This window comes from Crotalus tigris, unplaced genomic scaffold, assembly GCF_016545835.1.
Source record: "Crotalus tigris isolate CLP2741 ecotype Arizona unplaced genomic scaffold, ASM1654583v1 scf7180000020377.207858, whole genome shotgun sequence".
In the NCBI taxonomy this organism is placed as follows: Eukaryota; Metazoa; Chordata; class Lepidosauria; order Squamata; family Viperidae; genus Crotalus; species Crotalus tigris.
The window spans coordinates 128,859-146,162 of record NW_024097997.1 but is presented as its reverse complement, the minus strand read 5'-3'; the positions used below and the strand labels follow the sequence as shown (position 1 = coordinate 146,162).

The following is a 17,304-nucleotide window of genomic DNA, read 5'->3' as shown; positions in this document are numbered from 1 at the left end:
TCTACAGCTTTTAGAATGGATTCGGCGTACAACCCCTTGGCTGGAAAACAGGACCCCAGAGAAGACAATGGTAGCTATGCAAAAGAAGTTAGAGGACTTCAGAGATTATCGCCGTAAGCACAAGCCTCCCAAGATCCAGGAAAAATGCCAGTTGGAGATCAATTTCAACACTTTACAGACGAAACTGAGGATCAGCAACAGGCCAGCTTTCATGCCATCAGAAGGAAAGATGGTCTCAGTAAGTAGCAGTGCCTTTGGGCTGTACGCTATAAAGTCTTTCAGTTCTGGAAACTGGAAAATGATTTAAATCTCCTCAAAGCAACTATCCTACATTAGAAGGGAATCAAGAGCAAATCCAGAGAAGTAAAAATTTTGATGTGGTTGAATCTTGAACAGCCTGGCAAGAGATAGTTCAGGCAAGAAGCACAACCAGGACTAGTAGCTCTATCTTTATTGTTAGGCAACATTAACAGAATCTTGAAGACTGAAAGCATTTCTCCCCTTCTTCCCTTTTAGTCTCCAGAGTAAACTCGTGAGGATCCTATTGAAACATTTCCCATGCCATTCCTCCTTCCGTGGGCTGAGACATCTTTTACATGCTCATTTACAGCTCTCCCTCCTGTCTTCCAAGGTCATCCCTACATATTATTAGAGTCTCAGCATTTTGTTCATCCATTCCTGATTATCCGACTGTCTCTTTAGTCTTCAGAGAGACTGCCTCTATTTTTAAAAAAATGATTGAGAAATGATTACATTTATAGATGCACAGGTACGCCCTTTTTACATGAAAACCACAACTATTTTAATAAAGAATTGCAAAATAGGCAGAAAACAGTAGAGTTAGGCGTGATATTATTAAAATTATTAAGAAAGCAGCCACCTTGTCTATCTTTCATCGTGAGATTAGAAGTTTTCAGAACTACTTTTGCCCATCCAGAGTTTGTTATCTGACATTGGTGGGGGATTAAGGAAGTGTGTTCTAGCTAGTTACACCATACCGGAATTGTTATGTCTTTTACCAAATATATATTTTCATCATATTATTCTGGGAAAAAGAGAAATGGAGAGTGAATTATTGTAATGAAATGTTTTCACATTCATTACAATAATTCACGGTCCATTTCTCTTTTTTTAAACAATGCTTTAGAAAGCTAAGACAGCAAGAAAGACAGTCCTTCTCAATCTAAATTTTGGGCCAGGATCAGACAAGCAGGAGTCATAGAAAATGCTTAGCCAATCTGAAAATCCCTTCTTGAGATACATCTTGAAAGATTTAAAGTATTGGGTTTATAATATCCCTGTGCTTTTGTAGGATATTGCCAGTGCTTGGCAAAGACTTGAACAAGCAGAGAAGGGCTATGAGGAATGGCTGTTGAATGAAATACGAAGGCTTGAACGGCTTGAACATCTGGCTGCTAAGTTTAGGCAAAAGGCTACATCACATGAAACCTGGGCGTATGGTAAGTTGGGATCTCCTTGCCTGCAAAAATATCTATCCAGTATTTTCCCTTTGAAATAGAATTTAAAATCAAATGCATGGTTCAAATGAAAAAAGTGGACAAAAAAGAGAGGATGAAGAATATGTAACAACATAGGAGGAAGGAATAGACTAGATTGAGGGATACAAAAGCTAACGTAACAACTAAAATATCAATTGTAAAAGAAAAAGAAAGTCAATAGGCTTAGCTTATCTGATAGCTCCTTGGCTCCTGATAATATGCAACCTGCTGACATGCAATCCTATTCAGCAGGTAACTCTGATTCATTCGGAGTTGGATTCCAGCTAAAAGATGGAGGTGACAGAAGCACAGTCTTGGGATGCTATCTGGAACGGGTTTAAGTATTTTGGTCCCAAGAAAGCTGACAGGATGTTCAGAGCTAGGGCCACCTGTATTTAGAGCCAATGTCCTCCTGGTTCAGGCCTCAGGGGGAGAGGAGAAGGTATGTGGGTAGTTCCATGCAGTACTAAATGCCTCCTTGTGGAAGGGGGTGGTTCTGCTGGCTCTGGAAGAGGTAATGGTACACCTGCCTCTTCAAGAGATGACTGCTGGATCATCTTCATCACAAGATGCTGGTTATTACCTTAAAGTCATACCTGGCATAAGATCAGGTTACTTGTGGGACTGCCTTTTCCCAATTTATTTTGCTTGTCCACCATGCTCCCATATTGAGGGTATGTTCCTGGTTCTCTCACTGAAAATTGCTATCTTGTGGGTAGTAAAATGGTGCCTTTTTGGTGGGAGCCCCTGTGCTCTGGAATAGTCTTTCCCCTTTTATATGGTAAGCCCCGGATTTGCTTGCCTTTAGAAAAGCAATGAAAACCTGACTTTTACCAGTGATGTTTGTGTCGATTTGAGTGACAATTTGGTTGTTTTTGCTGTCATGTTTCATTATTTATTTAATTATCTTGAAATTCCATGACAGCAAAAAAATGTTCATACTGGTGATTCACAAGCGGTGCAGGTCAAGAGCCTGAAGTAAATATAGTTGTTCATGTGGCCTTCAATGCTCTCAATGATTTGCTCTAGTAAAACGCTGAAGCTTTCAGAACATATCTGCATATAGAAATTAACCTTTTTTAAACGTTTGGAACTTTAAAGTATTAGACAAATAATCCCGAGACAAATAACAATGTATGGATAAAGCTGTATTAAAGTAAATATAACAGATCTGCCATTGTGTGGCAGATTGGGAGAAGTGGCAAACCATACACTCCACGTATCCATATTTTCCTGAAGTATTTCTTCACACATTGTGCTTTTAGCTGTGTACTTTTCAAGAAAATAAGGATCTATGTGTACTCGTTAATGGTGGAACAGCTGCAAAAGTGATGGTTTAAACATTCCCTGTGAGCCTTTGGGCAGCGTTTGCTATTCAGGAAAAAGGCCTCCTTCAGCATGGATCTCTTATGAGCTGTGGTGGTGCAGTGGTTAGAATGCAGTACTGCAGGCTAATTCTGATGTCTGGCAGCTGCCAGCAATTCGGCAGTTTGATTTTCACCGGCTCAAGGTTGACTTAGCCTTCTATCCTTCCAAGGTCGGTAAAATGAGGAGGATTGTTCTGGGCAATATGCTGACTCTATAAACCACTTAGAGAGGGCTGTAAAGCACTATGAAGTGGTATATAAATCTAACTGCTATTGCTAAGTGCTATCATCACCACCATCCTATAATCATTATAGCTTCCCATCAGCTTTGGGTCAGGATCCCCATGGTGACAAAACCAAAGGGGAATGGGAAGCGGCAGCATTTGGTGCTGTATTCTGGGCAACTAAATAGTAACTTTACTGTTATATATCATTTGATATGTGACTCTTACTACTGTTGGGCTCTTTGACAATGCCAGTCATTTCTCTCAGCTTTTGGGCCCTTAGTCATCAGTCCTGCTAATATCCCACCTCAGTGGCTTGGTTCTTCTCTCTTCTTACCAGGCAAAGAGCAGATTCTGCAGCAGAAGGATTATGAAGCTGCTTCCCTGACAGAGATCCGGGCTTTGTTGAGGAAACATGAAGCTTTTGAGAGCGACTTGGCTGCTCACCAAGACAGGGTGGAACAGATCGCTGCCATTGCCCAGGAGCTGAAGTATGTTCCATTTAGAGGCACACAGCTGCTGACATTTACCCGATAAACTCTTTCCAATAAATTTGATAGTGTCATAGGTACAATGTAAAAATTCCTCAGATAACTTTCTAAGTGTTATTATCTTGGCCTGCTCCCTGAACATCTTTCTGATTTCCTCCTTAGCTAAAAATAGAGGTGCCTTACAGGGCAACTATTGCAAAGCTAAATTAACAATAAACCTTTTCTCTGGTCCACTTTCTGGTTGGTAATCTTGAAGTGGAAGAATCAGTTCTGACTTAGTATATTTAGTCTAAGTGATGTTAAACAGGAAAGCTGTCTCATAGTTCCTCATTTCTTTTCAGTTACTGCAATGTTCACCATTAAGATTGTTTGCAGAGATGTTGATATTATTTCTTGTAGTTATTTTCTATCTATACTCTACAGAATAGAAAGAAGTTAGTACATTTTGTTTTGTTTTAAGAGGCATTTATATCTAATAAGTGGGTGATAGTTCTAAGTCAGAGATATGCTTCTGAATTGGTCCATCCCATGTGAAGAGGTTTTCAGATCGTCTTTGGATTTTAAATCCACTTTTTGTGATGCCATATTAACATCAGATGCTTCTGAACAGCAAAACTTATCCTTTTTCAGCATTAGTGATATTGCTATAGCAGTTGGAACTTGGGTTCAAGAACATCTGAAGACTACTGATTATTTTTAGTGTAGGAACAGGAGAAAGTCATGCCAATACTGATTGCTATTTGTCAGGAACATAAGCTGCAAGGTGACAGGATGTTGAGCTCAGAAGTTAAGCAGGATCAGCCAGGGTTAGTGTTTGAATGGGAAATACTGGTCTGATTCTTAACATAATATCATGGCCATGAACATCAGAAACAAGGCAGATGGGACACAATTTCCTTCAGTAGACCGAATTCAGTCAAGTGATGGTATTGTTGAATACTCTTTTTGTTTATCTCTTCAAATAGGTTTTGATTGAAAAACAATAATCAAGAAAGTATTACTCTTCTTTTCTGGGAATTTTTCTTAGAAAGATGGGCAGGCTAAGAAATTTTGGGCATCAGGTGGGTTAAACACTGCCAATTAGTACTACAGGTCCTTTGAAAGAATGATATTGTTCTTTATGCTGTTTGGTTTGGCTTGGTTCTCTGTTTCTACTTCCCATCACTTGGCAATGCAAGGTTGCTATTTTTGAAGAACAATTGGTATGTTTGACCTTGAACTATGGTGGTTAAAGTTCAGTGGTAGCTTTATCATTTTCTGTTATGGCAGCCGAGGTTGTGAAGATCATAAAGATTAAAATTGTTAAAGGCTTATTGAACATTGACCTTTGCATAAAGGCTGCTGTATGTATGCCGCGTGAGTAAGGTAGCCTTCACTGAGTTCCCACAACTGTATAGTTCCAAAAATAATAGCTTATAGGCAATTACAAACTTCAACTAGAAATCTGTCCAGTGAAGGATAAGAATACAGATGCATCTTGAGTATGGTACATATCAACACATTCATGAACTGCAATGTGTTGGCTTGCAAGGAATTACTAGTTTAGAATTTCTACTTGCACAGATTAGTGTGAACATGAACAGAATAAAATGACTTTGGCCAAGCTTTTGGCATATTGGCCAAGGTGTGTCCAAACTGCCCAGTACCATCCTTCCCATTAGTAGAAATGCTGTAGGTAGAATAGGTACAACCAAAACTGCTGACCTCACCTATACCTGCTGTATAGGACTGAGAAGCATTGACTGAATGCCTCAATTGACCAAAGGTTTGATGGATGGCAGAGAGGAATATTATATATATATGCTGACCAGCGCATATGGAATAGTGCAATTTGGAATGTATGAGAAAGAAACAGTAAGAAATATGAATGAATACATGAATGAAAAAAAGAAAAAAATAAGATGCATGTCTGTAAAACTCAGAGAAAGATTATAACAGTTATGAATGGAATGGAGTTGTTGAATACCTGCAGTGAAATGAATGTGTAAGTATTATAATGAAGGGGCTAAAGTATATGTTGGAAAGTACAAATCGATATCATTTAGATTGTTATGTGAAAATCCAAGATGGTAACTGTCCTGTTTAATTGAAATAAATGATGACAAGGAAAGAATCAGAGATGAGTTGAGGAAAATTGTGCAGTGTTCACAATGAACTGATCCATTAAGAACATAGCACCATTTTCCTTAACTTATTCTGTTAAATGTAATATACATTGGTAAGAGAGTATGAAAAAGTAATGCAAGAATTAGTGAATGAAAATGGTGGCTAGTGAGCATCTACTTAGAAAAAGATATGCTTATTTTGAATAAATGTTTTAAATATAAATGTATTCATATAAAGAAATATCTTGATTTGTATCTCTTTGTTGCCATCTAGTGGGCATCCAGACTTTTTCAGTGCCGGTTTGATAGTCCTGTACTTGTCTGAGCTATAACCACCATGAGATTCCTTACAGAATACTTACACTGGAACTTCAACTGTTTAGTTGAATGTGTTGTGTTCAGTTAAAAAATTTCTGTTTTTGTCTGAGGTTAAGAGTATTTATCCCTTACTTATGAAAACTTTAAAATTCATTATAATATTATTTAAGATGGTCCCCCTTTAAATGTAGAAAATTTCTACAAACATCTAATCCCAGACCTAAAGTTACAATGTTATTTTATGTTTGATTAACTCCTAGACTAGTATGTACTCACATTATTACAATAACTTTGATAAGTAATAGCATACCAGGAGTAGTCAAATAGTAGCCAAGAGCTAAATGTGGCTGATGATGAGATATTCAGAATAACAACTATCTGAGGACAAAGTACACATGTCCAGTCTTTTTTGAACCACACACGCATATCTGGCTGTTAAAAGAGACTGCAACAATAAAAGGCAGAATATAGGTAGCTATGAAACCGTTATTTCTTTGACCCCTCAGAAGTTTGTCTTGTTTTTGCACAAGGGCAACCAAGACAGTTTTAGAAAATGGTTTCTGATAGAGGCGTATTATTTTTGGACTAGATGTATCCATTATTATGGTATTACTGTTTCTTTAAAGACTAGGACATGCTCTATGGCACCCCATCTCTGCTATTTAATGAAGAAATACATAAAACTAGTAGCATTTCCACCTGTTTTTTGTTAATCCTAGTTATTAGGATTAATTCCTGAAAGTGTTTTTGGCAAGGGTCTATGACAACTTGCTGCGGCTGTCTCGTCCTGGTTGACTCACCCCAGACAACTCACCATGGGACAACTCTCCGTAGGACAATGCAACATGAGGTAACTCAAGAAAGGGACAAGTGAATTGCAGAGGGCCTTGTCTTGCTTTAGGTTTGAACCTTCTTAAGTTAGAAGTCCTCAAGGCTGCGATGAGCTGCAATTCTACTTGTCCCTCTCTTGAGTTATCCCACATTGAATTGTCCCACGGCGAATTGTCCCCTGGCAAGTTGGCCATGCCGAGTTAGCTATGGCGAGTCAGTTGTGGAGAGTTGTCACATTCTGTTTTGGTAGGGCATCCCTCCTAGCAGATGTTAAGGGCGCAAAAGCTCTGTATAAAAATGTAAGTTACAGTTGAGAGAAGCAGTTTAGAAATTAACACCTCCAAAGTAATGCTTCCCAAAATAACATGGATGTTATATCACTAGTTATTGAGAACTACCATATCTGGGTTGTAAAAATCTGGCATGTTCTGTACTGTACTTCTATTGATCATCTGGATTTTTGCAGCCCAAATAACTTCACTCTTAGCATAATACTTCTCTACTATATGTAAAATCATGATGGGTAAAAAGCTGTTGGAGACCCTATATTTTCTTTCTAAATAACATAAATGTTTTCCCTCACAAATCAACTGTGTGTATGAATGGAATATTAATTCTAATGCATGTTAGATTAGTGACTGGAAAATAGAAATCCCAAAGGCAGCAATCTGAAAGTTGTTTTTCTAAAATAAAAGCCTTGGATGTGTTTTTTGATGATTGTTGGAATGATACATTTCTCTTCTCTGACTGTGTGTATAAATTACTTATGTTCAGATTGCCACTGTGTACTCCAAACCAGATTAGAAAATTAATGTAGAGTATAAAGTAATTTACATTTTATGTTCTCTTGTGCATTTCTGAACTGGAGTCGACCTGCAATTGCAAATTTCTAATTTGCAACTGGAGTCGACCTGCAATTTCACCTAAGGTGAAAACTAACTGTCACATCAGGAACATGATTAGCGTTCTCTGAATTGTATGGATTGAACCACCTGGTTGTTTGGGATATTTGTGAAGATTCGCTAAACATGTATCCTTTTTTTCAGTGAGTTGGACTACCATGATGCAGCAAGTGTCAATGATCGATGTCAGAAAATATGTGATCAGTGGGATAGATTGGGAACCCTAACTCAGAAAAGGAGAGAAGTATTGGAGGTAAAGCTGATGTTGACAATAGTTTTACTCTTTAAAGCAGTACATTTTCAAGATTTGTGGGAAGATCAGCATTCTTCAACTGTGTGGGCATGAACAACATTATTCACAATCTCCAGCCAACAGGATTATTGGTCAGGCTGGCTGATGGTGATGGAAGCTGTACAGAGCATCTAACATTTCTAGGGAGTTCTGTTTTCTCTCATTATTCTGTTTATAAATTGATTTATAAAAAGATTTGTCACCTTACTGTCAAATGCAGTTATGAAGTACCAACCAACTGAAGCTGGCATGAAAATATTGATTCATGTAGTTATATGACTTTTTTTCTACATTTCATGACAACGTTTGTTTAAATAGGTTTAATGTACAGGTGTTCCTTGACTTATGATTGGTCGCTTAATAACTGTTCAGTTATAATAAACTTCAAAAAATCTACTTATGAACCATCCTCAGATCTATAATTCTCACACAGCCCTGTGGTTATGTGATTGCATTTTGGGCACTTGGCAACTAAGTGCCCCTCCTTATTCTTGGAACCAATTCCAAAATCCTACCAAACTTTGTAGTAAGACATAAGCAGAGACAGATATATAGATGTACACGTCATGTTGAATAATGACTTATATATCATAACATGTTGATTAAATTGCAGTAGCTGGGCTCAAAATATTTTGAGCCAAAATAACCACATTATGGTTTAGTACAAACATATGAACCCATTCTTGGGATCGAGTGCATTGGGTTGGAAAATATGAAATGGGATTTGAGTCCCACCAGAAGTTTGAAAAATTATATAGTCCTAAACATTTGCATCTATGATTTAAAAAAAAGATATGTGGAAATAGAAAAAAAATCCAACAAATTCACAAATTGCAGCTACAGGAATAGTCAGACACTCACAGAGCATTTGTCTTCAACAAAAGAATCTTGTCCCAGGACACCTATCCAGATATAGATACTAGGAACACAAGGCCTATCATACAGATGCTAACTAGATAAAATAGCTCAGGTTTTTTTCTGGATTGTGCCAGGTTACAGCTTCATCTTCCCAAACATTCCAGAGTTAACGAGGAAAGCTGTGTTAAACAATGATGTAGCTCTTGCCTGGGCCAATCTCGCTTACTGCCAACTGCCATGACTTATTATCTCCTATAGCCTGACTGCTTCATCTCTTCTAATTGTAGTCTGAATTGGGGAAAATCATGATCCCTTTATTGCTGTCAAATACCACAAGCACCAATGGGATTACATCTTCCCCATCAATGCACTGAAAACTCATAGGAGGGTGAAAAGCCAGACAGAACATTTGCTGACATTTGCTAGATATTAAGAAATTGATATTAAGATATTAGATATTAAGAAGTTGCAGTATTTGTTTAACTTGCTGATTGGGTTGCCTGTTTGGGTTTAGTGGTGCATCTTTAAAAGCTGCAAAGCTCAAACTCCCTAATAGAAACCAAAAAATGAATGTGCATTTCTAAAAGAAAAAGTAAATTCATTTATGTATGTCTTTTTAAAGAGGACAGAAAAACTGTTGGAAACAATTGATCAACTTCACTTGGAGTTTGCCAAGAGGGCTGCTCCATTCAACAACTGGATGGAAGGTGCCATGGAAGACTTGCAAGACATGTTCATTGTTCACAGTATAGAGGAGATCCAGGTAAAATAAAGCCACATTATGAGCTCAACTAGGAGAGTTGCTCTATTCCCTTATTTCATCTCAGAAAGTTTCAAGTATTGCTTATCCCCACTCATGTCCAAAAAAATATATTACAGCAGCCTTTTCTAATCAGCCACTCTCCAATTTGGGATGGTAACTTCTAATATTCTCATCCCTCCATCTGATACCCACATCTTTTGCGGGAGAACAGTCAGATGACTAAGTCAAGAGTGCAGTGTAGTGGCTGGAATACCACTGTTTTTTTTAATGCAGTTTGAGGAAACTTTGAGCAATGATTGTGTATGGGGAGGGTAAGGATTTGTTCTGATCGTTGCATTTATATTCTGCATCTTTTGCACATCTATGCATCTGGGATACTCTCAGTAAAAAGAATGAAGGGGTAATACCCCTTTCCCTGCTGCTGAATTTCACTTGGGATTTCCCATCAGAAGATACATTTTAAAACACTATGCCATTTGTCTTTTCTTTTTGTAAAAGAAAACCAGGATCCTGTTATCCACATTTCCGAATAATATATAGTGTTTTTTTCTGGGCCTTCCCCCCCTTCTCAGTTTCACTGTTTGCCCTTTATACCGGCACAAGAAATGAAATGTACTTACCACTGATTATACAGAGATGCCTGCTACACAATCTTGCAAATGTTTATATAGGCAAAGGGGATGGGGGCTGGGGGTGGAGGAAGAAGAAAAGTGCCAAACCACAGGTTGGTCCCTCCCCACCTCTTCTTCCTTTTGTTTCTTTCAGAGTTTAATTACTGCCCATGAACAATTTAAAGCCACTCTACCTGAAGCAGATGGTGAGAGGCAAGCTATTTTGTCCATCCATAATGAAGTGGAAAAGGTGATTCAGAGCTACAGCCTCAGAATAAGTACCAGCAATCCTTACAGCACAGTCACTATGGAAGAAATTCGTACTAAGTGGGATAAAGTAAGTGGAAGTAAAAATACAGGAGTATGTAGGTTTGTTTGTGATTAATTACAGGATGGGGAAAATGAAGTTCTGCCTGGGATAATTAAATTTTTAGTTTACTCTTTAATGTTTTTTTCTGCTTTAGTACAAGTACTATTAGAAATGTGGAAGATACTGTTGTTCTTGGGGTGTACAGGTAGTTTTCGACTTACAATTATTTATTTAATGACTGTTCAAAGTTACAACAGTGCTGAATAAAAGTGACTTACGGCCAGTACTCGCACTTACAACCATCACAATGTCCCTGCTGTCATGTGATAAAAATTCAGGCGCTTAGCAACTGGCATGTATTTATGACAATTGCAGCATTCTGTTTTTGTGACCTTCCCAAAGGGCCTCCAACAAGCAAAGTCAGTAGAAGCAGCTGGATTCACTTAACAACCAAGTTATTTGATTAACAACTGTAGTGATTTGCTTAAGATCCGTGGCAAAAATGGTCATAAAATCAGATGCAATTCATTTTATGGCTAGATCACTCAGAGAGAGAAGTTCGGGTTCCAGTTGCAGTTGTAAGTCAAGGAACAACTGTATAACAGGATGCAATGGATAAACAATTGCTGAATACAGGTAGTCCTTGACTTACAACAGTTTGCTTAGTGACGCTCAAAGTTACAGTGCCACTGTAAAAAGTGACTTATGACCATTTTCACATTTATGACCATTGCAGCATTTTCATGGTCATGTGATTTACATTAGGATACTTGACAACTGACTTACATTTATGACAGTTGCAGGGTTCCAGGGGTCATGTGATCACCTTTTGCAACCTTCTGACAAGCAAAGTAAATGGGGAAAACCAGATTCACTTAACAACCATGTTACTAATTTAACAACTACTGTACAGTGATTCACTTAACAAATGTGGCAAGAAAGTCGTAAAATGGGGCAAAATCACTTAACAAATTTCTCACTTAGCAACATAAACTTTGGGCCCAATTGTAGTCAAAAGTTGAGGACTATCTATACCAGGGGTAGTCAACCTTGGCTCTTTTATGACTCATGGACTTCAACTCCCAGAATTCCTGAGCCAGTTGAAGTCCACAAGTCATAAAAGAGCCAAGGTTGACTATCCCTGATCTATACTATAGGGTTGGCTTTGCCTGGCAGCAAGAAAATAAAGTTCAGCCTGTCTAAGCTTTATGGTTTTATTTTCAGAAAGTTCAAAATAATGTTTCCGAAGTAGCAGGGAGGAATGGCAAAAGAAAATATTCTTGAAGCTTCCCAAAATAGTGAACAAATGTCTCTTCCACCTTAATATCGAAAGGCTAGGATGCCAGCAAAGCTCAGAAATGAAAGAATAAAAAGACAACAAAAAGAATAAGCATTCATAAAATAATTGTGGCGCTGCTATCACTTAAGACTTTACAAATATGTAGCACTGTGTACCTTGCAGCTACACTTTAGAAATTAGTCCAGGATCATAATACATCTGGGAAAAACATTACGATTCTGCTTCTAAAGCAAAATCTGAAAATAGAAACTCCTGAGCTAATATAACTAATATTATGCAGAAGGAATGGTGTAGATATATACTTCTTTTATACTGGTTATATCATGTTTCTGTCATGGGCTATTGGATGGAAGTTGAGAAACCTCACCAGTGGAGAATAACATTTAGTAGGACAGATGAAGTCCAGCCACACAACAATTTGCAGATTTTTCTTCTCATAATTGGCTGTTTTTAAAAATTAGTTAGGATAGGGCTACTCTGTTTTCTCTTTTCTTTTTTCTTTTTAAAAACCCTCTGTAATCTTTTAAATTGTCTAATAGAGGTATAAGAAAATTGATACGATGTGGAAGAGTTCCTAATGCATTATGATAGATATAATGGTTTTGTGGTAGAAAGAGATGCATTGGTAGAGATAAATGAATCAGTCTGCACTGATATACATTACAACTGTATTGGCAAAAACAAATGAAATCAGAGCTATACTCCACACTTAGCCAAATTAAACACTCTGGATTGTAGCAAAACTGTTTTCTGCATTAAAAAAACCCCCAATAATGATGCAGTTAAATATTACATCAACCCAAAAGAAAAGTGGCTCTGAATTTAAGATGACTCCCTCAAAAGTAAATATAGATAAGATGTTTGCCTTTAGCGACTTTTCTATTCTTCTTGGCATTATCGCATGATCTCCCACCACTGAGTTCATAAGTTATTATTTGGGATATAGGACTTTCAGACTTTGTAATTAAATGGCCTTAAGGAATTCTTTTCTTGGGGTATTTCATTATGCAACATATGCTAGTGTGCATAACTTCACATAATTTCTAAAAATTATCAGCCCAGCTTATTTTGATGAATGAAACCTGTTTGGCATTAGTCTGGATCATGATTTGGGATTATAGCCTGTGTGATTAGTTTATGGCTCAGTGTGTCTGACAAACCAAGAAAATTAGTTTATTTGATAAACAATTACTAAATTATCCATAAGGAAATGTGCAAACATAGCCAAAGTTTTGCCTAATGCACTACTTGCTGTCAAGAATATGACTCATTATTCCCGAATCCCTTTTGGTTTCTTTGTTAGCTTCAGTCCTTTAAATATAAGGGTTTCTAAAGTCAGGAAGATCTAGTCTTGGAAGAGAAATTTAGGTTTGGATCTCCTTGAATTTGAAGCTAGTTTAGAGATATGTCTAATGCCTCCTAAGTTGCTATCTTGAAGAAGAAAGAATTCTGGACTGGATTTAAATCATTGATTTCATTCACTGCTAGTTCTATCTAATTTAACTATTTATTGTGTAAACCTGAACTTTAATAACCTGTGTTCATGTTCTGTCATAACTGTGCCACATGGTCTCCCTTTCCAGTAAAAGAGGAACATTTTGGCTCCATCTGTTTCACAGATGTTCTCATAACATCTGAGTATCCTGCCAGCCCGTGGGCCGGTTGCATCATATGGAGGCCGCACCCACCCCACCTCTGGCAATGCAAAAAAAGTCATGTGACATGGCGAGTTTGACACGCGTGCTTTAGAGGAAGTCTAAAGCACCTGCAGTTAATATTGATTAAAATGTGTATTTTTAGAACAGTTTTTTCAAAATGTTGTTAAGTAATAAAAATAAAAGCAGATATAGGCTACAGACTAATTTAACTTTGCACACTGGCAGGTCAAACAACTTGTGCCTGTAAGAGATCAATCACTGCAGGAGGAGCTTTCCCGTCAGCACACAAATGAACGCTTGCGCCGTCAGTTTGCCGCTCAGGCCAACGTCATTGGACCCTGGATCCAGAGCAAGATGGAGGTGAGTACAACCAAGATCTGCAGAAGCTCTAGATCAGAAATTCTAAGCAAATTCTATCCCTGTAGAAATTGCCTGTCCTTTTGTGTGTGTATGTGTGTATTTGCTGCTCTCTTAACATAAGTCAAAACATTTTGCAAAATAAGGAAAGTTTTTTCTCTTTCTCTTCTTTTTCTCTCTATGGCAGGAAATTGGCCGAACCTCGGTGGATATTGCAGGGCCATTAGAGGACCAGATGACCCAGTTAAAACAGCAGGAGCACAATATCATTAATTACAAGCATAATATTGACAAACTAGAAGGAGACTATCAACTGATACAGGAAGCTTTGGTCTTTGATAATAAGCATACCAATTACACAATGGAGGTAAATCTGGTCTTTAATTAATTTTATATGTGCAGTCTTGCTGCAGCATGTATTTCACATTGATACTGGGGACTTTTGTCTTTCAGTGTAGTTTTTAAAATATCACAAACTTTTTCATTCAATCCTAAAACATCATTTTATTTTACCAGCATTTATCTACCCCAGTCCTGATTGACGTTTAGCATATAACAATAACATAAAAGATTAAATATAAGAGGGAGAACATAAATAAAACCAAACTACATGAACATGATTCCTTAGAATAACTAAGAGTCAAAAGCCCACATGAGCACTTTAGCTCTAACTTGTTCACAAACAATAAGCAGGATTGGGCTATTTATACTTCCAGGAAGAGTCTTTCATAAAGCGGGGAACCGCCTCTGAGAAGCTCTGTTGCCTGGTCCACGTCCCATGAATCTTGCAAGAGTGGCACAATAGCACCGAGCCTTTCTATAAAACTTTGGAGAAGGTTTAAGAGGTTTCAGGTGGAAAATCTTTGAGGTAGAAAAATAACAGTCTTGCCAAGCCTGACAATAGCAGGGTTTAACCCAGATCTGATTCATAACATGATTTCCTAATTGGTGGTTTATTCACTAAGCTACAATGTCTAGGGTTACACAGCATGCTAAGCCTATAACTCTGAGATTTCCTGGTAGTCTCCCAGCCAAAACTCAGCCATGCCTCATGCTGCTTAACTTTTGGGGACCAGTCAAGCTTGCCTCAGTGCACCATGAGAATCTATAAAGAATCACAACTACACTGAAGGTTGGACATACTTTCCAGTTTTTAAAATTATTTTTAAATGGCTACAATTGTAATAATAAAAAGTACAACTGCATAGCTTCTTGAGATCAATCAAGGTTGGCTAGATGCTGCCACTTAGCTTGACAGTCATGCTGTTATACCAGTTCTAAAGGTGGTGTAAACCTAAAATATTCTTCAGTTATAGGAAACTCTCTCATGATTTTTTAAAATTACTTTGCTATAAAACAGTGGTTCTCAACCTGTGAGTCGGGACCCCATTTGGGGTCGAATGACCATTTCACGGGGGTCGCCAAACAAGGCTGTCCGCCATTTTCCCCCCTTTTCTTTGGCCACGCCCCTGGCACCCGGTAATGTATAAGCGATTGGGGGTCGCCACAACATGGGGAACTGTATTATGGGGTCGTGGCATTAGAAAGGTTGAGAACCACTGCTATAAAACATTTATCCAAATACTAATCAACTTCATCAGAGTAATTTATTGCATGCCTTGGCAGTATCTAAACTTAAATGTAGTTACACTGCAAAATTGGGAAATCCCCTTCTGGTCCTAAATTGTCAACAACTTTTAAAATAAACCATGAATTTGCTCTTACTTTTCTTGATAGTATTGCAGTCCAGCAAACAATTTCTTGGATTTAGGTCTCATTCCTTTCCCTGTCAATTCATATTGGGAAATAATCATAATAAATAGGATTTATAAAATAGGTTCCTATCAGCTTTTATCTATTGGAAAAGAATATAAAAGTAAAACCAAAATCACCTTGTTTATGTCTGGCCACTGTACACTGTACAAATGAATGAACTTGGCTACTTTTATAAAATACCATAAGAAAGAGTAGCATTAAAAATATCCTACTGTAATTCTGTCAAGGCAGAGATTTATGATGAGAAACAGTAGAAAAGGCAGTTGCTGTGATAAGTGAAACCTTATCATGTCACCATTGATACTAAATATGAAAAATACAATGAGTAAAGATCATTTGTTGAAGGTAGACACTATGATGGGCAAATTTCTGGGATCCTGTCTGGCCAGAAACCCACTATTACCCCAGAGAGCATGGTAGAAGATAATAATGAGCAGGTAATGAGCAGCTAGGGCTGGTGATAACTTGTAGCCTAATGTGTCAGAATGATTCTGGAATAATTAGAAATAAAATATAAGTCATAATTTAGCCATTTTGTTTTTGGGTTACTGTGGTCTGAGAACTAGGTTCCTGTGGCTTGTAAATAACAGACAATGGTTTTATACATCTCTTAAATATGAAAGGTCCACATCACTTATATGGTTGTTAATCAGAATCAGTATCTTAAAATGTTTTTAGAAGCTACAAGAAAGTCAGGGCAAATGCTAGACCAGGGGTAGGCAACTGTGGCTCTTTTATGACTCGTGGACTTCAACTCCCAGAATTCCTGAGCCAGCATGGCTCAGCTTGGAAACCTCTCTTTCCCCTCAGCATGACTGGCTCAGGAATTCTGGGAGTTGAAGTCCATGAGTCATAAAAGAGCCAAGGTTGCCTACTTCTGTGCTAGACCCTAAAAGAAATTTTTCCAAGCAATCTTCCCTCACCAGGCAGGGCTCTGCAAGCAATATAAGTCAACCTTTAATAATCCTCAAGGACTTACTGTAAAAGATGCTGAAGATTGAATCTCAAAACTTAGGATAATGACATGGCTTTGACAGGTCCAAATGAGAGGGAATTGGTGAAAAGCTTCCAGGTAATAGCTTTGAACTGGATACAGTCCTTTAGATGTAGTTTGGGAAGTACTTTGCCTTGTGAATTGGAATAGCCAAGATGTTTGCTTCAAAAATAGGTAGGATACCTATTTCTTCTGTATCTGGGTGACAACCCAGAACTCCAGCATTGTTCATGCTCACGAAGAAAGAATTCCTCTACATTTTTAATATGATTGAAAGGAGAAATTATAAAAAGATGACATGACCCATAATCTTGTTCACTGTCCTTAATTAAATTTATTTATACTTAATTTAAATTACGTTTTTTGAATTACTCTGTTACATTGTTATAGTCTCACTGACTAGTTGGACTGTAACTCCCAGAGTATACCATTCATAAGCAGTCATTGGCACTTTAGTTCTTTGGGGTGTTCTAAGGTTACCCTTCTTTTTTTCTGCTGCAGCATATCCGGGTTGGATGGGAGCTGTTGCTGACTACCATTGCCCGAACTATCAATGAAATTGAAAACCAGATCCTTACAAGAGATGCTAAAGGAATAACTCAGCAGCAAATGAATGAATTCAGAGCATCATTTAATCACTTTGACAGG

General features: G+C 37.8%; 1 protein-coding gene across 1 annotated transcript in view; it reads left to right on the top strand.

Moving 5' to 3' along the window:
* Positions 1-17,304, top strand: part of ACTN2 (actinin alpha 2) — a 72,065-nt gene that overhangs the window by 42,942 nt on the left and 11,819 nt on the right. Inside the window, exons 10-18 of the mRNA XM_039366808.1 lie at positions 8-238; positions 1,313-1,460; positions 3,431-3,581; positions 7,882-7,990; positions 9,510-9,650; positions 10,416-10,598; positions 13,755-13,889; positions 14,074-14,253; positions 17,158-17,304. Coding sequence (XP_039222742.1) covers positions 8-238; positions 1,313-1,460; positions 3,431-3,581; positions 7,882-7,990; positions 9,510-9,650; positions 10,416-10,598; positions 13,755-13,889; positions 14,074-14,253; positions 17,158-17,304 — 1,425 coding nt within the window. The remainder of the gene's footprint in view (positions 1-7; positions 239-1,312; positions 1,461-3,430; positions 3,582-7,881; positions 7,991-9,509; positions 9,651-10,415; positions 10,599-13,754; positions 13,890-14,073; positions 14,254-17,157) is intronic.